The sequence below is a fragment of the Micromys minutus genome, assembly GCF_963924665.1.
Source record: "Micromys minutus genome assembly, chromosome: 1".
Classification (NCBI taxonomy): domain Eukaryota; kingdom Metazoa; phylum Chordata; class Mammalia; order Rodentia; family Muridae; genus Micromys; species Micromys minutus.
In genome coordinates, this window is record NC_137969.1 from 93,499,709 (window position 1) to 93,524,159 (window position 24,451).

The 24,451-nt window shown below is 36.1% G+C and overlaps 1 protein-coding gene across 1 annotated transcript in view; it reads left to right on the forward strand.

Annotated features, from left to right (window-relative positions):
- Positions 1–20,925, forward strand: part of LOC308434957 (cathepsin R-like) — a gene marked incomplete at both ends in the record, with an annotated part of 59,874 nt that extends 38,949 nt beyond the window's left edge. Inside the window, 6 exon segments of the mRNA XM_080935414.1 lie at positions 17,395–17,535; positions 17,539–17,601; positions 18,375–18,599; positions 19,058–19,220; positions 19,916–20,033; positions 20,826–20,925. Coding sequence (XP_080791540.1) covers positions 17,395–17,535; positions 17,539–17,601; positions 18,375–18,599; positions 19,058–19,220; positions 19,916–20,033; positions 20,826–20,925 — 810 coding nt within the window.
- Positions 20,926–24,451: the final 3,526 nt, after the last annotated feature.

Here is a 24,451-nt window from a genome sequence, read left to right on the forward strand (position 1 = left end):
CAATGAGCACACATGGAGAGACCCATGGATCCAGTTACATATGTAGCAGAGGATGACATTGTCTGTCCTCATAGGAAGAAATGGCTCTTCATTCATTGAAGGCACATTTTCTCAGTGTATGGGAATGCCAAGGCCCTGAGGTCATGAGGGTGGTTGGGAGAGGTACCACCTTCATGGAAACAAGTGGAGGGGGAGGGAAGAAGGGAGTAGGGGAAAAGGGGATAACATTTGGAATGTAAATACAGAGAATATCCAATGAAAAAAGAAGGTGGCCAAAAGCAAGACCTGGCAAGAAATGATCAATAAGAGCCCCAGGTAGGCAGGACTTCAGGCAGCTCAAATATGAACCTAGACAGGAATCTATCTATGAAATTCTTATGAGCTAAACCCAAGGTTGTGTTGATATGCTCGTGAACCAGTACCTAACTGCAAGTTCTGACATTATGAAGTTATTGATTACTTAAATGATAAGAAACCATGGGAAGGACTTGGAGGGTCACACTGCCATGTTCCCAAGACAAGACCATTCTAGGTTCTGTGTTGAGATCCATCTGCAAGAGGACATTATGCATGGCCCCAGCCTGAGTGAAAATTAAACTTACATCACTGTTAGTGGACCAGGATACGGGAGCTAGTCAGGCAAAGCTATAGGCCTAATATCAAAAGAACTGCCTATACTTCCATTACTGCCATTTTCACAATCTTCCACCAAAGAAGTATTTCGTAGAAAATATTGGTCAAGTCTGCAAACTTCTAAAGTGCCATCACTGAAGAAAATTTCCCAGTAGAACACTATACCAACATTTCTGCAGAACAAACCTCATCACTCGGTGATATTTCTGCATAACATGTATATTTCTATCCCTCTATAAAGAATGTTTGTGTGAATGAATGAATTACATTTGAAATGCAAATCTTGAGTGGATATTCAAAATGCCTACCTCCCTAAAGCCTAGCACTGTGAACTCCACAACAAGGGTTGGGTGAGTTTTCTTTCTCAGCTTTGATATAGACTGTTTCCCTAACAAGAGAAAGGCCCATGTGTGTCCAGGGATTCAGAGTAGCAGTGATGCATCCAAGACTGTCCGGTGCCCATGGAGCCAGGCTATTGTTTTACAGGTTTACAATGTGGAAGACATTCCTTGTGTCCTATTCATAAATGAATATTATGGTTTTTAGTAAGATTTTGCAATTCTTTTTAAAGCAGTTAAATATCATTTCAATAAGGAAGTTATAGAATTAAAAGAGGTTCATGAAGGTATAGACATGACAGAGAAAGAGGATATAGGTCTTCATGTATTTCAGAGTTCAGGTAGGAAGATTTGACACAGGAAACGTGGACTGTTTTGGCCCAAGGCTTCTTTCTCTTCCTGTTGATGAGCTCTTTTCTGCTGATTGTATCTCTCTTAGTGCTCAAAGAGTACCTGACCAAAGGTCCAGAATCATTTGTCATGGGAAACATAATGGAGAAATTTGAGCAGTAGATCATTCCAAATTTGAGTTTATTATAAATGCCTGATACAAAACCACTGAAGTATCTGGGTGTATTCCGAATATTTGATGCCCAAATTCACATATTATTTCAAAGGATAGTCTTAGTGCTATAACTTATTGTTTGTCAAATGTGTCAGTACACTGGAGTAGAAGCAAAAAAAACCAGATTCAAATCTAGGGATCAGCAATCCATTCAGACTAAAGAGTGAACTCGAATTTCTCTATGGTAACATTGATGGTGTATGAGATTTACAATTAAGAACGCTAATGGATCTTTAACTATTTCCATGTTACATTTTGTTTTACATGTACTTTAGCTCATTGTAACTATTAAAATTTCAAGGCATACAATCAAACCTTGAAAAAAATTAGTACTGACTAAAAATATATTCATATAATTTTTTGTAAAAATTATGTTAAAATCTGAAAAAAAGTACTGACAAAAATGTATAATTTTAAGCAAAAAATGTTTAAAATCTGTACATTTATCTTTGTTTTGTAAAATAAAGTTGTTTAAAAAATAGGAAGTATAACAGAAAATAAATATGAAGTCTACAAAATCACTAAACAATAATGAACTGTCTTTCTGTGTACTAGTAATTGATGTGTGAGAACAAAGCCAAGAAAATTACACTATTAAAATAAACTGAGAAAAAGAAAAAGAAAAAAAAAAACGCTAATGGAGATGAAGATGAAGGAGTTTTTGTCTTTATTTCATACTCAAAAACCTGAGTTCTATTCATTAGAAAGGTAAGCATGTTAATAAAACATGATTATCTACCTGAATTTTCAGAGTTGTACCAAGGTGGTTCTAGTTTCAAAGCCTCTGAAAACATTGACTTATACACTGATGTTTCTCACCCATTTCTTCTAAACTTCTTGAACTGAATTCTTCATGGCAATGTAGATAAGAGACCCTGGTTGTGTCTCAGACATGGAGAGACAAAGAAGAGGCCATCTTTCTTCCTATTAGTTGCAGGTTCTGGATTCCAAACAAGCCCAATCCATATTAAATGGATTGAGAAACTTTATTGAAATAAGTATAAAAAGCAGTACTGCAGCACTATATAGCAATCACAATAAGAGTTAAAAGTATTCAAGTTATAGCCAACACTATATTTTTTTTGTGTTTTATCCCTAATTACAATATAGAAGGTGAAGAAACCGAGGTTATATTTTTAATAGGGATTTTTTGGCAAGGGATAAGTGACAAAGGCTAAGATGTCAGGAGCCAATTTTCTTTATATGCAAGCTCAGTGAAAAGGTTTGATAATCTAGTCTTCTAGAACATCTGTTTTATGAGGCACAATTTCATGTATTCACATTATTTCTTTATTTGCTGTTTTCTGATCTTGGCATTTATATCCTCCTGTTTCTCAGGTAGGACCTACTATCATTGAGTTGTATGCTCTTCCCCCAAGGAATTATTGGAATACATCCTGATATTTAGCATTCCCATTTTGGATAAAAAAATCATTGTCAAATAACAGCATTTTAGGGTCAAAGAAGAAATAAAAAAAGAAATTAAGGATTTTCTAGAATTCAATGAAAATGAAAACACAACATACCCAAATGTATGGGATGCAATGAAAGCAGTATTGAGAGGAAAACTCATAGCCCTAAGTGCTTCCAAAAAGAAACTGGAGAGAGCTTACATCAGCAACCTGACAGCACAGCTAAAAGCCCTAGAACAAAAAAAAGCAGATATACCCCAAGAGAGGACATGGCAAGAAATAATCAAAATTAGGGGAGAAATAGACCAAATAGATACAAAAAGAACCATTGAAAAAATCAACAAAACCAAGAGTTGGTTCTTTGAGAAAATCAACAAGATAGACAAACCCCTAGTCAGACTAACTAGAGGGCAAAGAGAGAGTATCCAAATTATCAAAATCAGAAAGGAAAGTGGCGACATAACAACTGAAATTGAGAAATTCAAGAAATCATCAGATCCTACTACAAAAATTTATACTTCACAAAATTGGAAAATCTGGAGGAAATGGACAAATTCCTAGACAGATACAAGATCCCAAAGTTAAACCAGGACCAAGTAAACCATCTAAATCACCCTATATCACCTAAATAAATAGAAGAAGTCATCAAAAGCCTCCCAACCAAAAAAAGCCCAGGTCCAGATGGGTTCAGTGCAGAATTTTATCAGACATTTATTAAGGATATAACACCAATACTCTCCAAACTAATCTAAAAGATAGAATCAGATGGAATATTACCTAACTCATTTTTTGAGGCTACAATAACCCTCATACCAAAACCACACAAAGTCCCTACAAGGAAAGAGAACTTCAGACCAATCTCACTTATGAACATTGATGCAAAAATACTCAACAAAATCCTTGCAAACCGAATCCAAGAACACATCAAAACGATCATTCATCATGACCAAGTAGGCTTCATCCCTGGGATGCAGGGATGGTTTAACATAAGGAAATCCATCAACGTAATCCACCATAAACAAACTCAAAGATCAAAATCACATGGTCATCTCACTAGACGCTGAGAAAGCATTTGACAAAATCCAACACCCCTTCATGTTAAAAGTCCTGGAAAGAACAGGAATCCAAGGCCCATACTTAAACATAATAAAAGCAATATACAGCAAACCAACAGCCAACATCAAAATTAATGGCGGGAAACTTGAAGCAATCCCACTTAAATCAGGGACTCAACAAGGCTGTCCACTCTCAACCTATGTATTCATCATAGTACTGGAAGTCCTGGCTGGAGAAATTAAACAGGAAAAGGAGATCAAGGGGATACAAATCGGAAAGGAAGAGATAAAAACATCACTATTTGCAGATGACATGATAGTGTACTTGAGTGACCCCAAAAATTCCACCAGAGAACTCCTACAGCTGATAAACAAGTTCAGCAAAGTGGCTGGATAGAAAATTAACTCAAACAAATCAGTAGCCTTCCTATACTCAAAGGACAAAAATGTGGAGAAAGAAATTAGGGAAAAGGTATCCTTCACAATAGTCACAAAAACTATGAAATACCTTGGTGTGACTCTAACTAAGCAAGTGAAGGACCTGTACAACAAGAACTTCAAACCTCTAAAGAAAGAAATTGAGGAGGATCTCAGAAAATGGAAAGATCTCCCATGCTCATTGATTGGAAAAATCAACATCTTAAAAATGGCCATCCTACCAAAAGCAATCAACAGATTCAATGCAATCCCCATCAAAATTCCAACCCAGTTCTTCATGGAATTGGAAAGATCAATGTGCAATTTCATATGGAATAACAAAAGACCTAGAATAGCGAAATCCATACTCAACAACAAAAAATCATCTGCGGGAGTCACTATCCCTGACCTCAAGCTATATTACAAGGCAATTGTGTTGAAAACTGCATGGTACTGGTACAGAAATAGGCATGTGGATCCATGGAATAGAATAGAAGATCCAGAAATGAGCCCTCATATATATGGTCACCTGATTTTTGACAAAGGAGCACTAAACATTCAATGGAAAAAGGACAGCCTATTCAATACATGGTGCTGGTCCAACTGGAACTCAGCATGCAAAAGAATGAAAATAGACCCTCTCTTATCTCCTTGTACAAAGCTCAAGTGTAAGTGGATCAAAGATCTCCACATTAAACCAGATGCACTGAAACTATTAGATGAGAAAGTAGGGAACACCTTAGAACACATAGGCACAGGAGAAAATTTCCTGAACAAAACACCAATGGCTCAAGCTCTAAGGTCAAAGATTAACAAATGGGACTTAATGAGATTGCAATGTTTCTGTAAGACTAAGGACATTGTCAAGAAAACAAAACGGCAACCAACAGAATGGGATAAGATCTTTACCAACACCACATCAGATAGAGGCCTAATATCCAAGGTATACAAGGAACTCAAAAAGCTAGACACCAGAGAATCAAATAACTCTATTAAAAATGGGGTACAGAGCTAAACAATACATTTTCAGTTGAGGAACACTGAATGGCTGAGAAACATCTGAGGAAATGCTCCACATCCTTAGCCATCAGGGAAATGCAAATCAAAACAACCCTGAGATTCCACCTCACACCAGTCAGATTGGCCAAGATCCAAAACTCATATGACAACAGATGCTGGCGAGGCTGCAGAGAAAGAGGAACACTTCTCCACTGTTGGTGGGGTTGCAAGCTAATACAACCACTCTGGAAATCAGTCTGGCGATACCTCAGTAAATTGGATATAGTTCTACCTGAAGACCCAGCTATTCCACTTCTGGGCATATACCCCAGAGACACTTTAATACACAACAAAGATATATGCACCACAATGTTCATAGCGGCTTTATTTATAATAGCCAGAAGCTGAAATGAACCCAGATGTCCTTCAGAAGATGAATGGATACAAAAATTTTGGAACATATACACAATGGAATACTACTCAGCCACCAGAAACAATGACTTAACCAAATTCTTAAGAAAATGGTTGCATCTAGATAATATCATCCTGAGTGAGATAACCCTGTCACAAAAGAACAGACATAATATGCAGTCACTGATAGTGGGATGCTAACCCCAGAGGCTTGCACTCCCCCAGAAACAACTCACAGCCTGTATGAAGTCCAAGAAATAAGAAAACAAAACAAAACAAAAAAATATTTAGAAAACAAGAAAACTTTAACTATTTCCATGTTACTTTTTGTTTTACATGTACTTTATGCTCATTGTAACTATTAAGTTTTCAAGGCATACTATCAAACCTTTAAAAAAATCAAGTAGTGACTAAAAAATATATTCATATAGTTTTATGTAAAAATTATGTTAAAATCTGAAAAAAAGTACTGACAAAAATGTATAATTTTAAGCAAAAAATGTTTAAAATCTGTACATTTATCTTTGTTTTGTAAAATAAAGTTGTTTAAAAAAAACTACAACATCTAATTCTAAATGGTCCTACACCAAGATCCTTTACATAAGTCTGGCTTAATAAACTATTTCTCAATTAAAAAAAAAATCAGCATTTTATTTAGGTTTATAGGAACTTGTAACAACAAGAAAAATGACAACGACAACAACAAAAACAACAGAATTCCCTGTGTATCACCCAAAGAAGCTGAATACAGTGTCAATATTTTCTCTATGTCGGTATTCTGAGAAACCCTAATGGCTCTAAGAAAAAATACTGACAAGAACTGATTAAGGGAAAAACCTTGATGGACTTTATCCTATTGAATATTCTTTCATGTTTCAGCAAGAAATACTTGGTTGATTTTTTTAAACCTGAGTCTTTTAAGAAATATGGTTTCTCTGTGCTCTCTGCTCTTCTGACAGCATCATTCTCATGTGTACTAATTAATATCAGAGCACACCCATAAGAGTAGTACTGTACTTGGTAAAGGACAGAATACAAATAATCATAAAAGTAAGAAGCACGAACAATACTTGTTGGTATCTGTCTATTCCACTCACACTTACTAGAATAAACTGGCCAATACTTTTGACCTTGCAAGAAATCTGGACCTAGTTTGCACTGTGGATACAGACATGGTCATGTTAAGTTTCCTAGTGCCTCAGACCTATGGCAATGGTAAAGACTTCACTCTGGATAGAAAATATGTATGTTCAACCTTACTCTGTTCTAAGAAATTATGATAATGAATGATTAACCTTTTTGAAAATCATGGGTATATGCCAGAATTATCAACCACATCTCTCTGCTCCCCAATAATTAGAGCATGAGAGTGCCCAAGTACAGAAAGTCCTGATGAAACATGCCTTCATTTTTATATTAAATACTTTGAGTGTTATATCTGATTAGTATGTGACTATGATCACAGGGAACACAGTCTAAGAGGTCACAGATATTTCTGTATGTATGTTTTTCATTTCTGTAGTTTCTATTGTTTCTCTAATTCTAGTCACCCTAGAGAGGTTTGTAGAACTCAGATTTTCTGGACAAGAGAACCAAATGTGTAACATTTGCAATGGTTACTTGTTATGAAACAGAGGCAAAAACTTCTTGTCAGAGAGGGAAGGTGTATTTCATACTATGGAGAATAGAGGGGGAAAATTGGTTGAAATGTATTATATGAAAGAGGACTTTATTTTATAATACAAAAGTATGACCCAATAAATATCTAGAAGGTCTTTTTTATTACTAGTACCAAATATTGGCAGAATATTGTGACATGGTTCTGTTCATGTATATCATCAACACCAGGATTGAAAACATGTGGTAACTGGCTCACTCCAGGCAGAATTCCATGCAGATATTCTTGAAACTTTAGAGTTCCCCAAATAAATAACACATCTAAAATGATCTTAGTATGATTGTTGTGTGTTGCATACAATACAGACTGGTGGATAGCATCAGAGAAAAGTCAAACTATTCTCCTTCATTGTCACCATCCTGATGTCAACTTTCTTGTTTCTGCTTTATATACTTTATATTTAATTCCTGTGACAGAGACAAAGGAAGTAATATATGAGTATCACAATTCCTGTTGCAATTTGATTTACAGAATATCCAGGTGGCTTGGTAAATATTGAAGGGTAATCAGTTGCATTTCCAGTTATACAGTGGATATATATGTTTTACCAGTTACTATAAACTCTGATATAAATTGTCTTTGGGATGCTTGGAAAGATATGGACTATGGATTCCCAGTTTTGTTTAAATACTTTCATCAAAAACAATAAAGGTGATAATAAGATGATAGTGTATAATGTCATTTTGCAATTATATTTGAGACATGTATCAGTAAATGCAAGGTGAGTGTTAAATATCTTGAAATTTTTTTTTTCTATTGAAAATGTGTTCATGTATTGAAAGTAAGGCTTTGCACTTCTTGGCATCTGCATTATTGTCTGGGTTTGGAGAATGTATCTGGGATGGATCACAAGGTGGGCAGGCTCTGCATGACCTTTCCTTCAGTCTCTGCTCCACACTTTGTATTTTCTTCTGTGAGTATTTTCCCCCCTTCTAAAAAAGACCGAAGAATCCACTCTTTGGTCTTCCTTCTTCTTGATCTTCATGTGGTTTGTGGGTAATTGGAGATTTGGGGTGAATGTCCGTTTATTAGTGAGTGAATACCATGTGTGTTCTTTTGTGATTGGGGTACCTCACTCAGGATATTTTCTAGTTCCATGCACTTGCTTAAGAATTTTAGGAAGCCTGATAGAGCCATCTCCTGAAAGGCTCTGCCAGAGTATGACAAATAGAGTGGTAGAAACTCTCAGCCAACCATTGGACTGAGAATGTGGTTCCCTATGGAGGAGTTAGAAAAATGACTGAAGGAACTGAAAGGGTTTGCAACCCCATATGACAAACAACAATATCAACTTTTTGGAGCTTTTAGAGCTTTCAGAGACTAAACTACCAACAAACAAGTACACATGGAGTGACTCATAGCACCAGCCAGGAATGTAGCATAGGATGGCCTTATGGGGTCATTAACAGGAGGAGAAGCCCTTGGTCCGTTGAAAGTTCAGTGGTCCAATGCCAGGGAATGCCAGGACAGAAAAGTGGAAGGGAGTGTGTGTGTGTGTGTGTGTGTGTGTGTGTGTGTGTGTGTGTGTGTGCACTCTTATATGTGGGGTGATTGGAGATCCAATAGAATGATCTCACAGGGGAATCTGGAAAAAGGGATAACAAATTGAAGCTGATGTAGGAACAACTTCATAATGTTTGCTTCTAAATATTTTAAATATTACCACTGGACTTCCAGGGATCAATTTTGTCAGCTGAATTATCTGTACCTCAGGCATTTTTCTGGGTTTTATATTAGGATGGTTCAGGTCTTCTAAGCAATGTACTAATACAAAAATCCTACTTCATGAGAGAAACATTATAAAGTATGATAGTATATAGTTTGGTACCAGGAATTGGTACATGCCCATGAGATGAGTTTCAAGTTCTGCTCATTATTGGATTACCATTCCTTCAGTCTATGCTACAACTTTGTCATTTCATTCCTTTTAATCAGGACAAATTTTGAGTCAAAAGTTTTGTGGGTGACTTGGTGTACTCATCACTATAATGAATGTCCTGTCTGGCTACAGAATGTGGCCTCTTCCAGTACTGTGTGCCCTCTGTTAGACAATTCAACTTATGTCACCCACATTGAATCCTAGGAGCCTCCATATTTCAGTTCTTTTTATTTCCTAAAGATTCTCCCCACCTTACTCTGTTCTCACTCTTAAGCCCATGCTTAGTAAAAAAAAAAAAAAAACCAAAACAAAACAGAAAAACAAATATTGGAGTTTATTATAACCTCAGGAAAGTAGAACAAGCATATTTGTAATGAAGTATACTGGTACATTATTCACTTTCATTGGACTGCTACAAATGATGGTCAGGGTATTGCTGAAGAGTATGTCGTCACTGAAATCACCCCATTAATGGAAATTAAACCTGTTGACTTGTTTTCTCCAAGAGGTGAATTATCGATGAATAGCATTGAGCTGTTATATCCTGTTTTGAGAATTTTACAAATGAGTCTTCTGTCATTTTAAAGTCCATAATATTGGTTCTAGAATTCCAGTACATATCAGAACCATCCTAATATCCTGAGTCACTTCCAATTTCTGTATATAATTGCCTCAGGAAACAGTTATCTAGTTATGGAATACATTTCAAAAATGTGTTTGTTTTTATTTATTCTGAAAGATAAAATTTCTACTAACCTTGTAGGAAAAAATCATTCTGTAGATGATAAATAGCCTTATATATCAAAACTCTTGGACCTGCCCTTTTATCTTATCCTCCTCTTCACTGGATATTTTGGTAACTATGTTGGGCTTCCAACACTGGGGCTTTATCCACTTGTTGCATATAATCTGTCTTTCCCTGTGAGATGTGTGTGGATAACTTATGAGAACTGGAGAGCTGTATTGACTGATATTTGGAATCTGAAGGCTAAAGGTGTTATTTTTGGGCAGATCCTGAACCTCAGCAACTTCTGAAAAGCTATGCAGTACATCTGTGGAGGCAGCATAAGTTATCACAGGAGAGCCTTGAGTGTACCAAAGCAGATAGAAAGTGACTCTGGAGGCAATACTTCAGAGACTCTATGGAGAATGAGGTAGGTTTCCCAGAATATATTCTAAGGATCAGCAGCCCCGTTGTGTGGAGGTGGAACTGAGGAGCGGAGAAGGCAGAGAATAAAGGAGGCTTCTGCAATCTGAAGAAGATGGTGGAGGTGTAGAAGAGGGTTTGGACCATCCATCACCAGGACCAGTGGAGACCAAGAGATACAGGCCTAGTGAGAAGAAGTTCTGATTAACCAGGGTGCAGAGAGATCTCTGCCTAGCGCACTCAGAAAGTGCGCCCCTACCCTGCCTGATCTAGGGACCAGGAACCCAGCATTGGACTCTCTGTTCCCAGCTGGCGGCATTTGGGTACAGAACAGAGCTCAAACCATCCCCCACCAGGACCAGTGGAGATCCAGGGACACAAACCAGGTGCAAAAGAAAGGTGAGAGACAATCACTGACAAGATGGGGTGAGGAAAGAAAAGAATGTACCCCAGGGAAACCAAGACAACCTGGCAACAATAGAACCCAGCTCTCCTATCACAGCAAACAGCAGAATGCCAAACACTCCAGAAAAAGAAGACTCAAATCCAAAAATCCTACCTCAAGATGATGATAGAGATCTTTAAACAAGAACGGGAGGAAAAAGAATAAAGAACTAGAAGCTATTAAAGAAGAAACAACAACAACAACAACAACAACAACAAAAAAAAACATTCAAAGAACTCACAGAGCAAGAAGAAAACAGAACCAAAGAGATGATGGAATGGAAGAAGGAATTTAAAATGGAAACGGACACAATAAAGAAAACACTAAAAGAGACAACCATAGAGGTAGAAATCCTAATAAAGAAATCAGGATTCATAGATGCAAGCATTTCCAAAAGACTACAAGAGATGGAAGAGAGAATCTCGGGGGATGAAGACAACATTGAAAACAGACAATTCAGTCAGAGAAGCTGCAAAAAACCAAAAAGCTCCTAACCCAAAATGTCCAGAAGATCCAGGACACAAAGACCAAACCTAAGGATAATAGGAATAGAAGATTGAGAAGAATATCAACTAAGAGGCACAGTAAATATCTTCAACAAAATTGTAGAAGAAAACTTCCCTACCCTTAAGAATGAAATGACCACGAGCAAAAAAGAAGCCTACAAAACTCCATATAGGTTGGACCAGAAAAGAAATTTCTCTAGACACATAATAGTCAAAACACCAAGTGCCCAAAGCAAAGAAAGAATACTAAAAGCAGTAAGGGAAAAAGGTCAGGTAACATATAAAGGCAGACCAATCAGAATCACACTCGATTTCTCAACAGAAACAATGAAAACTAGAAGAGCCTGGACAGACATCATGCAGACCTTAAGAGAGCACAAGTGCCAGCCCAAGATGCAATACCCAGCAAAACTATCAATCACCATAGAAGAGAGATGAAGATATTCCAATACAAAACTAAATTTACACAAAATCTGACCACAAACCCAGCATGACAATGAATTATAGGTGGAAAACCCAACACATTGAGGGGAACTACATTCTAGTAAAAACAATAAAACTCCTAAGCAAGAAAACCAAATGGAGAAAGAGACACAGGCACAATTCAACCTACAAAACAAATTATAGCAGGAAACAGCAACCACTATTCCTTTCTATCTATTAACATAAATGGAATCACTCCCAAATAAAAAGATAAAGGCTATCACACTGGGTATATAAACAAAATCCAGCATTTTGCTGCATACAGGAAACTCATCTCAGAGACAAAAACAGACACTATCTCAGATTAAAATGTTGGGAAAAAAACTTCCAAGCAACAGGCCCCAGAAAGCAAGCTAGAGTGGCTATTCTAATATCAAATAAAGTAAATTTCCCACCAAAAAATCGAAAAAGATAAGGAAGAAGCCTTTTTACCCATTACAGGGGAAATCTGTCAGGAGTGACTCTCAATCCTTAACATATATGCTCCAAATTGAAAAGCACCCATATTCATGAAAGAAACCCTACTAAAGATGAAAAAATATATTTCAACCCACATAATAATAGTAGGAGACTTTAATACCCCACTCTCACCAATGTACAGATCATTGAAACAGAAAATAAAGAAAGACACTTTATAAGTAGCAGAGATTTTTGTACCAACTGGAATTAATAGATATCTACAGAATATATCATCCTAAAACAAAAGAATACACCTTCTTCTCAGCACCTCCTGATACATACTCAAAAATTCACCACATAATTGGACACAGAAGGAGCCTCAATCAATATAAGAAGACTAAAATACTCCCATGCATCCTTTCAGATCATCATGGTCTAAGGCTGGTCTTTAATAACAACAAAGACAATAAAAAGCCCATATACACATGGAAACAAAACAATGCTCTATTAAAAAATATCAGGGTCAAAGAAGAAATAAAGAAAGAAATTAAGGATTTTCTAGAATTCAATTAAAATGAAAGCAGAACATACCCAAACCTATGGGATGCAATGAAAGCAGTACTGAGAGAAAAACTTATAGGTCTGAATGCTTTCAAAAAGCACTGAAGAGAACATGCACTAGAAACCTGACAGCACAATTGAAAGCGCTAGAACAAAAGGAAACAGACACACCCAAGTAGAGTAGACAACAAGAAATAATCAAACTTAGGGTAGCAATAGACAAAATAGAAACAAAAAGAACCATCCAAAAAATAAACAAAATCAAGATCTGGTTCTTTGAGAAAATTAACAAGATTGATAAACCCTTAGCCAGACTAACTAGAGGGCAAAGAGAGAGTATCTGAATTAACAAAGTCAGAAGAAAAAGTGTAGAAATAATGACTGAATCTGAGGAAATTCAAGAAATCATCAGATCGTAGTACAAAAGCCTATACTCAACAAAGCTGTAAAGTCTGGAGTAAATGGATGAATTCCTAGAGAGATACAAGATACTAAAATTCAACCAGGACCAGATAAACCATCTAAATAATTCCATAACAGCTAAAGAAATAAAGCCTCCCAACCAACAAAAGCCCAGGTACAGATAAGTTCAGTGAAGATTTTTATCAGACATTTATTGAAGACGTAATTCCAATACTCTGCAAAATATTTCACAAGATAGAATCAGACGGACTACTACCTAACTCATTTTTTGAGGCTAAAATAACCCCCGTTCCTAAACAACTCAACGATCCTACAAGGAAAGAAAACTTCAGACCAATCTTACTTATGGACATTGATGCAAAAATACTCAACAAAATCCTTGCAAACTGAATCCAAGAACACATCAAAATGATCATTCACCATGATCAAGTAGGCTTCATCCTTGCGATGCAGGGAAGGTTTAACATACGGAAATCCATCAATGTAATCCACCATATAAAAAAACTCAAAGAAAAAAAAAACATGGTCATCTCACTAGATGCTGAGAAAGCATTTGACAAAAATCAACAGCCCTTCATGTTAAAAGAGTTGGAAAGAAGAGGAATCCAAGGCCCTTACATAAACATAATAAAAGCAATATACAGCAAACCAACAGCCAACATCAACCTTAATGGTGGGAAACTTGAAGCAATCCCACTAAAATCAGAGACTTGACAAGGCTGCTCACTCTCCTCCTACCGTCTTGGCCAGAGCAATAGGACAGCCATAGGAAAATAAGGGACACAAATTGGAAAAGAAGAAGTAAAAACATCACTATTTGCAGATTACTTGATAGTGTACTTAATGACCCCACGAATTCCACCAGAGAACCCCTACAGCTGATAAACAACTTCAGAAAAGTGGCTGGATATAAAATTAACTCAAACGAATCAGTAGTTTTTATACATTCAAAGGACAATCAAGTGGAGAAAGAAATGAGTGAAATATACCCTTCACAATAGTCACAAAAACTATGAAATACCTTGGTGTGACTAACTAAGCAAGTGAAACACCTGTATGACAAGAACTTCAAACCTCTAAAGAAGAAAATTGAGGAAGATCTCATGAAATGGAAAGATCTCCCATGGTCATGGATTGGAAGGATTAACATTTTAAAAATGGCCATCCTACCAAAAGCAGTCTACAGATTCAATTCAATCCCCATCAAAATTCCAACCCAATTCTTCATTGAGTTGTTGTTTCCAACAAATTGTGTATGAAAAGATCAAGGACTAGAAGGGATGTCACCTATTGTTTTAAATCTCCTAGATTTTATGTCTAAAGCAATCAGAGAACAAAAAGGTAAAGGTGAAATGTTATGGTTAGAAATAAACACACATTTCACAAACAGGAATCTGAGCAGTATGATTAACTAGAGTGTAAGGAACATAATTTTAAACCCAGCTTTTTTTTTTTTTTAATTTAGAATTCTTTTTGTTTGGACATGAATGATTTGGCAGGTATGAGATAGAATTTGCCACCAGAAAACCCTTGTAAGAGCTAGGTATTAGAAGCAAGCTTCTGGCACTTGTCAGCTCAAATAAGAACTTAACAAGAACATATCTACAGTATGCTAAAGTGGTAAGTGCCATGTTGTATTGACAAGGCAGTAAACTAACCGAAAGTTGTGACATCTGATAATACAGAATTTCTGCATAATAAATTGTTAAAACTATTGAAACTTTGGGAATTGTCTGTTGGATTATGCTGATGTTCTCTAGAAACATGAATTCTCTGGTCTATATTGATATACATATGCAGGAAGATATGCAAATCTGCATTGCCTTAGTTAAGTGGCCATTGAGCTTTCAACACTCTTACTGGCTATACACTAGCCTTTCTGTTGGTCATACTCAATGGACTAACCTCACAAGGACCTGCTACACCTTCCTAGACCTCCTACACCTTCCTCAATGACATCACTAAGCCTATCACAGAGGAAGGACTTTGAAGCACCCATTACTCAAGTCTGAAAGCGTTGAAAGCATCATGACTTGGATACAAATGCCCAGTGGAACCAGTTAGCAGCAGTTCTTCATAAGTGTTTTTCCATGCTTGGGGAAATGTCTGTTTAACATTTATGTTAGTATAATATTACAAGTAATGTTTTTGTGAATAAACCAAGTATATTCAAAAGACAAATATTTTGTTGACATCTAGTAATCTACTGCCTTTGAGCGCATAAACCTATATAATACATAAAAAAAGATGAGGTAATTTTGGTAGTTGAGCATGATGCTTGATGCCAAGAACTAACATGTTTGCCATTAAAAGTTTACTGCCTTTTTATTAATAGGGGTTCAGGATAGCATGTATTCATGAGAGACAGTGAGGTATCTCCAAAATATGATTATTTTTTTAGAATGTGGAAAAAGTTCCTTGTTTGTTATTGATGAACAAATGTACTGAGAGCATAACTCTACTGAATAAGTTTTCTCTGTTGGTGCATAATAGAGAAAGCACATTTTAATGAGAGAGATAGAGAATTGGAAGGGTATAAGAAAGACAGAGTCATGAGACAGAAAGGGTCACATGTCATTATGTCTATTATGGGGCATATAGGTAGCTGTGACTCAGGAAGAGTGTTCTGTTTTGGCCCAAGGCTTCTATTCCTGTTGACTAGATCTTCCTGCTGATTGTGTCTCTCACTACGTGCACAGAGAGTGCCTGACCCAAGGTCTAGAATCATTGTTCTGTGGGACACAGAGTAAGAGGAGTTCTTCTGCTGATCTTTCCCAGGTAGGGTTCACTGTAATTATCAGATGCAAAGTCACTTATGTGTCTGCATGTATTCTTCTGATCATTCTGTACCCACAGCTTGCATACTCTGCCAAAGAAAATTTTTAGTAATATATGTTAGAGACTATAATGGCAACTCAATTGTTCTATGCTCACTTAGAAGTCTGTGTGCTTTAGTAAGAAAAGCTTCCATAGGAGAAGGACTTACTGTCATTTTATCCTGCTCAGTGACTCTAGAGCTTCACTAATGTGTGTCATTAAAGATAAACATGTTAATAGAATTTAACTGGTCAAGCTGATGTTACAGAGTTGTTCCAAGCAAATACTGGTCTTGGAATAATGAGACATACACCTGAGAATTTCTCACCCATTTCTGAGGACCTCCTCTCTTTGGCTTCTCTATGGTATTAAAGTAGGTAGAAGGTATCTCAGACACAAAAATACCAATGGCAGCCATCTTATTCTAATTATGTACAGCTTTTAAATTGTCCTATGGGCAAACATGAGGATGAAGAATTAGAAAAAAATGTTAATGTATTTACAAGAAGCCATATTATTGATCCAGGTACACAATCTAGATGTGAGTGTAGAATCCTTAATAGAATACCACCAGCTTTCCAAAGACTTGAAAAAAGGATAAGTCTAGGTAAGGTTCTATAGAGATGAGTAGTAAAATATTTGAGTTCCATAGAGAAACTACACATATTAAATGTTAAAAATATAGTGAATATGTGAGTGTTATTGGAAATACAGGTTCGTGTTTAGTGGCAAAGCCTACTCAAGACCACTTTTTTCCATTATCATCTTCCTGTTTCTAATTGTTCCTTCCTGGTTCATAATCTTCATATTTCCACCATATATTAGAGCCATATAGACAGGCAGACAGAGAGAAAGAGACAGAGATAGAAAGACCAAATAAATAATACATGGCTTTCATTATTTTTATTCAAATTTTTGACTCACTCTGTGTACAAGTAGCAAGTGCTAAGAGAAAATATGTCATGCTTACAGTTACACATGAAATCTGTAAGTTGCATGCCATGAGGTATCTGTAAATTCTGACACAACATTTTCATGTTATTGTGTTATTGTTTTTTTAAAAATTTTTATTGACATAAATTTTATCTAAAATATTTGTAAAAATTTTGGAACATATATATTCTTAATTTTGTTTCAATATTTTGTTAATAATGAAAGTGGCTCATAATCATTATAGAGGTAATAATCCAACTTTAAATAGTTAAAAATAGAATACTCTTTTTCAGTTTGCAATTGTGGTAGTGATGAAGAAGACTGATGAAAAATTCAAGGACACATTAACTGGGTTTATATTGCCAGTTCACAATACAGGGAGAAGTGTTTGGAAACATGCACTTCATAATATTTTTCCTAATTCTTGGTATTGGTGAGATGCTTTGCCCAAATTTGTTGATTGGAGAAATGAAGGCTATGTGACTGATGTGAGGAAACAGGTATGACAGTGTCATATGCCTCTCTTATTCTTCTTCTTCTTCCTCCTCCTCCTCTTCCTCTTTCTTCAACTTCTCTGCTCCTCCTGATTCTTCTCTTTTTTGCTTTTGCTAGTTTTTTGCTTGCTTACTTGCTTATTTTGAGACAGGAATTTTTAAATTCAAAAATTTTGTTTGCTCTGAAGCTCAGTTGAAGACAATGCTGGACTTGAATCCACAGAGATCCATCAGCCTCTGCTTCCGGAGTACTGGGATTAAACACATGTACCATCATGCCAGGCTGTGCCCATTTTCTTAAACAACATGAATGTCAAAACAGGACATGTCTATGTATTCAAATTGAATGTGAGGGAATTGGCAGTTGTTTTTTAAATAACATTTTCTCTTTTGAAATCTTTATACATTTTACAGTGTATATTGGTCTTAGCAGACTGCCATATGCATTCCACAAATATTAGTATCTTCATTTAATGTAGAATACAGGCTACCTTCAATTATGGGTCATTAATAACCCATAAAACCAATAACTCCTGCACAGATGTGTTTGAGTGTGTGTGAGTGAGTGTGTGTGTGTGTGTGTGTGTGTGTGTGTGTGTGTGTGTGTGTATTGGAGTAAGTGCATATTGACAGCATCCAAGTCCTCTTAGGAGACAGAACACTCTTTCTTGTGGATCTATCAACTGTCAGTTTTTCATTTTCATTAATTATTATGCTGTCTATGTTGTTTCTTGAGTTAATATTTGTTTATGAATGACCATATTTTCTCCTCTACTAAGGGAAACTGTAATTATTGTTGGGCTTTTCCTGTGATTGGTGCCATAGAAGGACAGATGTTCAAGGAAATAGGCAAACTGATCCCACTGAGTGTACAGAGCCTAATAGACTGTTCTAAACCTCAAGGCAATAGAGGATGTCTTTGGGGTAATACATACAATGCCTTCCAATATGTTATTCATAATGGAGGTCTGGAGGCTGAAGCAACCTATCCATATGAACAGAATGTAAGACTTCCTAAGTTGTCATTTCAGCTCACCTTGTAAGTAGGTGACAATTTTAGAGATCATACACTATCGTCAGAGCTTAGATTATATGGTAGAATCTCTTTATACACCATCGATTATTTCTTTATATAATGTTGGCCACAGGTTTTGTTGTGAGAATATCAGTATAAACTTTTTTCTTTCATGTACATGGAGAATATGGAAACATTTGTACACATAATTCAGAACTCTGTGTCACCCAATTTCTTATGAATGGGATGACTTATTGGTTGTAGTTGAAGAGAAAAGAGCTTATTTTTAGTTCCTAAACATGCAGTAATATTTTACTGCCCAGGATTATTTTTAAAACTCCTTACTTAAATGTGCTCATTTGCAAAGTGCAGGGTGATGTGGTTGTGACTCTTGCTTCTACGCGGTAGGTGGAAGTAACTGAGTTTCCACTTCTTCATCTTTCAAAGGAAGGACAATGCAGGTACAACCCTAAGTATTCATCTGCTAACTTCACAGGATTTGTGGTTCTCCCAGAAAGTGAAGATGTCCCGATGGATGCTGTATCAACTAAAGGGCCCATTGCTACTGGAATTCATGTTGGCTCTGGGAGTTTTAGATTCTACAAGAAGGGTTTGTATATTTCTTCATATTTGTAGATATGAAGAAAAAAACTGTGACATACCTACACTGTGGCATGTTCAAAGACAAGCTGTTATATAATACATATAATGTAAATGTTTGAGTTTCTGGATTTTACTTAACTTCATGCAATACTTCTGAGTACTGCATTTCATCTGACATAAATCTCTGCATGAAAATTAATATGACACACTTAATAAAGAATCACTGGCTTCCTAAATTTTCAACAGAAGTTTTATATATATGTCGAGACAGTATCTGAAATAAAATTATTACTGAGCCTTTGAATTAGTTATTTATGTCTGTAAGTTTAATTTGACATAGATTCTAGTAATAAAAGTAGCCAATATTAAGAGGTCATCTCATATGTTTATAAAGAATGTTTATAGAGATCAACAAATCTCACTAATTTTATTTTCTTGGTATTTATAACACATGTATATGTATGTATGTGTACATATTTATGTAGTGTGTATATATATGTTTGTGTATGTACACATATATGTATGTATGTACATGTTACTGATATATACAGATATATTCTTATGTAAAATTTAGAAATCTTATTATCTCATTGTAGTTTATATAATTTCAAGGATCTTTGAAAATGCCTCCCTGTTGTCGGTAGCAGCACTCACTGTCATGTGTCCTTTACATCTCATGTCAGCTTCCATTTTATCTCTCAGGCATTTATCATGAGCCAAATTCTAGCAGTTATTCTGTGAATCATGCAGTTCTGGTGGTTGTTTCTGGGTTTGAAGGAAATGAAACAGATGGCAATAACTACTGGCTGATCAAGAACAGGTATAAACTGACAAAAAATCCATATTTAAAATTCCAGGGGCTAATGAGGTGGTTTAGTGGTAAAGAGCCTGGACCCTCTAACAGGCAATTCGTGAAGAGACTTAATGTTGCAGTCAGTATTTTGATACACAGCCTGGATAATTTTGACCCAATTAAGGTAAACAAATTTTATTCTTGTTTTTCTATATATATGTGTGTGGTGTGTCTGCCCATATGCATGTCTGTATGCATGTGTGTGTGTGTGCAAGTCCATCTGTGTAGAAGTTCCATCAGTTGTTTCTCAATCATTACAAAACTTCCATATTGGGGCAGTGTTTCTGGCTAATCTAGGAATTTATAATTTATTCTACCTTGCCAGATTTCTACATGTATACCCCGTGTCCATGTCCTAAAAACATTTTAACAGGTACACGGCAATGTCAATTTTGTTTTTAATGGCCCTTAAAGTTGATCTCCACTCATTATACTCTGAGCTTTCCTATGTCACTAAAAGCTCGCTAAATATATACTATTGTGAATTTCATTCTTGCTCTGGTATCTAGGTTGTTATTGTTATGTTATTGGCATCAATCTTGTCTTGGGTAAAACATGTTTTAGCTTTGATGCATGTATGTATAGAAATTCCCATTCTCTGCTGTAGTCCTCCCATCATGTTTGAGGCACCACTTGATACTTAGGAGTAGATGTTTTGCTTTCTCTGATACTTCTGTTATGTTTGACTCTTGCCAGTTACTGTAGTATGTCTATCATGTGTCATTATTTCTACTAAATGGAAAATAGAATTTCTTTCAGCTGGGGTAAAGGATGGGGACTGGAGGGATATATGAAGATCGCCAAAGACAAGAACAACCACTGTGCAATTGCTTCATTTGCCCAATACCCTACTGTGTGAGCAGCCTGATGGTCACCAGGAAGCATGTAGCCTGAAACTTGATTTCCAGAGGGGTGTCTTCCACTTCAGTGAACAGCCTTTGATGAGTATGTTGAACCCTTACATCCCACAAAATATACATTGTGATATGAATTCTGGGAGCTTACAAATATTTGACATGAGCAATGTAATTTTTCCTTTTACTAATGAATACTCATGCATCCTAAAACAACTTTATTTTCATTTTTAATGGATGTGCAAATAAAAGCCTTTAAAATTTTAATTTTCTACCTTTTATATCTATTGGGCAGTTACTTTTTGTGGTAAGAAATGAAACTTATGTTAAAGTTGGGATTGAGTGTTGGTCTGGTATTCAGGAGAAAAGGTGGGTTGATCCTCTGGGATAGATGCTTTTCTTCATTGGCTGTTGTTTGAATGCAAAGTTCTATATATCTTCCAGAAACTTCTCTGAAAAACTCTGTGATAATTTCTGAATTGGACATTTTCAGCTAACACACATTTACCCTTTATATACTCTTAGCCCCTCTGTACAAAGAAAGGTCACCATGTACTGCTTTGCATTGCTTTGTGACCCTTTTCCATGACTTCAAATGTGTATTAGCTTCCAATAACCCCAAAAACCATACTACAGTAGGCTTTGCTAAAGGCATCAAAGCAAAAGCACAGACAAGGTGTTGAAAAGAGCTTGTAAACATCTTATCGAGCCACATATGATAGAAATGAAGAAATTAATGAAGACAGAAAAATTACAAAGGAAATGAATAAAATAGCTTAACACCTAAAAGTAGAAAGAGATTCAATAAAGAAATCTCAAAATGATGGAATTCTGGAAATTAAAAAATTAGGTATTAGAACATGAACCTCAGAGGAAATCTCACCATTAAATAATTAAGGAGGGAAGTAACATCATGTTTGTTAAATTATATTACTTATATTCCAAAAGTTGTTCTCATTTCTTGGTTCCCCTCCTTGAGTTCTTCACCAAATGGCCTCTTAGAGGGTGCTTGCCCACACACCCACTCACCTCCACCTCACTTCCACCAGTTTTTCTCTTCTCTGGGATTCAGATTTCCACAGGATTAAGAACATCCCAAACCCAATGAGGCCATACAAGGCAGTCCTCTGCTATCCATGTGCCCAGGGTCACAAACCAGCCCATGTATGATTCTTGATTTTGGCTTATTCTCTGACAGCCATAAAGGGTCTTGGTAAGTTGACACTGTTGTTCTTTTTATGGGGTTGCAATCCCCTTCAGCTCCTGCATTCCTTCCTCTAATGTTATTATGGTATCTGATGTCAATCTAATGGTTGGCTGAAAGTATCTGCAGTTTGCTCTATCAGTTGCTGGTAGAGCCTTTCAGATGTCAGCCATGCCAGCCTCCTGTTAGCACAAACAATATGGCCTCAGTAGTACTGTCAGGATGTGTTTTGTTTACATGAGATGGATCCAAAGTTGGGTTGGTCACTCGTTGGCCTGGGTTTCAGTCTCTGCTCCATTTTCCCCCTGCATTACCTTTAGACAGGACTAATTCAAGATGAAAACTTTTGAAGATGGGTAGGTGGCTCCTGCCACAAATGGGATCTTTGTCTTTACTGTGGTGGTCTCTTCTGGTTTCATAACCCCAGTGTTGTGTATTTTGTCTAATGTCATCATCATTGAGTTCTGATGGCCTCTCACATCTCAGATCTCTGCGACTGTCTAGCACTTTCTTCTGCCACTTCATTCCTCCTTCCAGGCCCTTTGAGTGTCCCTTTGTCTCTTCCTGTGACTATTTGTTTATACTTGGCCCAGGGAGTGGCACTATCAGAAGGCCTGGACTTGTTGTTGTAGGTGTGTTCTTGCTGCGAACTGAAGTCACTACAAAATAAAAAATGGGTAAAATCAGAAATTTAAGGTGGTACTAAAGACGTTCTAGATTAAATGAAAAAGTAATACTTAAGCAATCCAAGCTTACTGGGAAATATTAAAGCTATTCAATTAGGATAGTTCATACCACAAAATGCTTTTACAGAGAAACTGGAGCAACATCATACTATTAACTTTATAACCTAAATGAAAGCATTAGGAGCAAGAACTAACACCCTAAAAAGGTTAATGTCAAGAAATAATGAAACCAAAGGGTGAAAGAAATAACATAGAAAAATAAATAAAATAAATTTAAAAAATCAATGAAACAAAGTTTGATATAGGACAATAGCAAATGAGGGGCAAAACTTTAGGTAAATTTGCTAAAAGATAGAAAAAAATCGAATTAAAATTACACATAAAAAAGATATATCTCAACATATAAATGCAGTTCTTAGCAAATGACTACCAACTTAAAAAAAGAGAAACTCCCTTTTTGTCGGCATTTTTGTAATTTGGGTTTAAGCATAATTGTGGCTTCAAAGAAGATGAATGTCCAACCAATTTCAATGATGAATACTGGTGGAAAATTACTGAATAAAATTCTTGCAGACAGAATCCAAGAATGTATCAAAACGATCATCCATTATGAACAAGTAGGCTTCATCCAGTGATGAAGGGATAATTCATTATATGGAAATCTACCAATGTCATCCAGTACATAAACAAACTCAGAGAAAACAAAATGTACATTATTATCTCACTAGATGTTGAGAAAGCATTTGACAAATTTTAACATACCTTCATCTTAGAGTCTTGGAAAGATCAAGAATTTAAGGCCCATACCTACACATAGTAAAAGCAATATACAACAAATCAGTAGCCAACATCAAACTACATGGAGAAGAACTTGAAATAATCCCATTAAAATCAGGGAATAAACAAAGCTACCCACATTTCCCCTACCTATTCAATCTAGTAATAGAAGTTTTAGCTCAAGCAATTAGACAACACAAAGGTCAAAGGGATACAAACTGGAAAGGAAGAAGTCAAAATATAACTATTTGCAGATGATAGGATAGTATACTTAAGTGACCCCCAAAATTCTACCAGAGAACTCCTAAGCTGATAAACAACTCCAGCAAAATGACTGGATATAAAATTAACTCAAACAAATCATTAGCCTTCTTCTACTTAAACTATAAACAGACTGAGAAAGAAATTAGGAAAATGACACACTTCACAGCAGTAATAACTAATATAAAACAACTTGTTACTTTAACAAAGCAAGTGAAAAATATATATGACAAGAACTTCAAGTCTCTGAAGAAAGAAATTCAAGAAGGTCTCAGAAGATGGAGAGATCTTCCATGCTCTTGGATTGGCTTGATTAATATAGTAAAAGTGAGCATCTTGCCTAAATTGACAGAATCAACACAATCAAAACCAAAATTCCAATTCAATTCTTCATGGAGTTAGAAAGAGCAATTTTCAAATTCATTTGGAATAAAAAATAAAAAAGCAACCCAGGATAGCAAAATCTATTCTCAGCAATAAAGGAACTTCTGGTGGAATCACCATCCTTGACATCAAGCTGTATTACAAAGCAATAGTGATAAAAATTGCATGGTATTGGTATATAGACAGGCAGGCAGATCAATGGAATAGAGTTGAATGTTG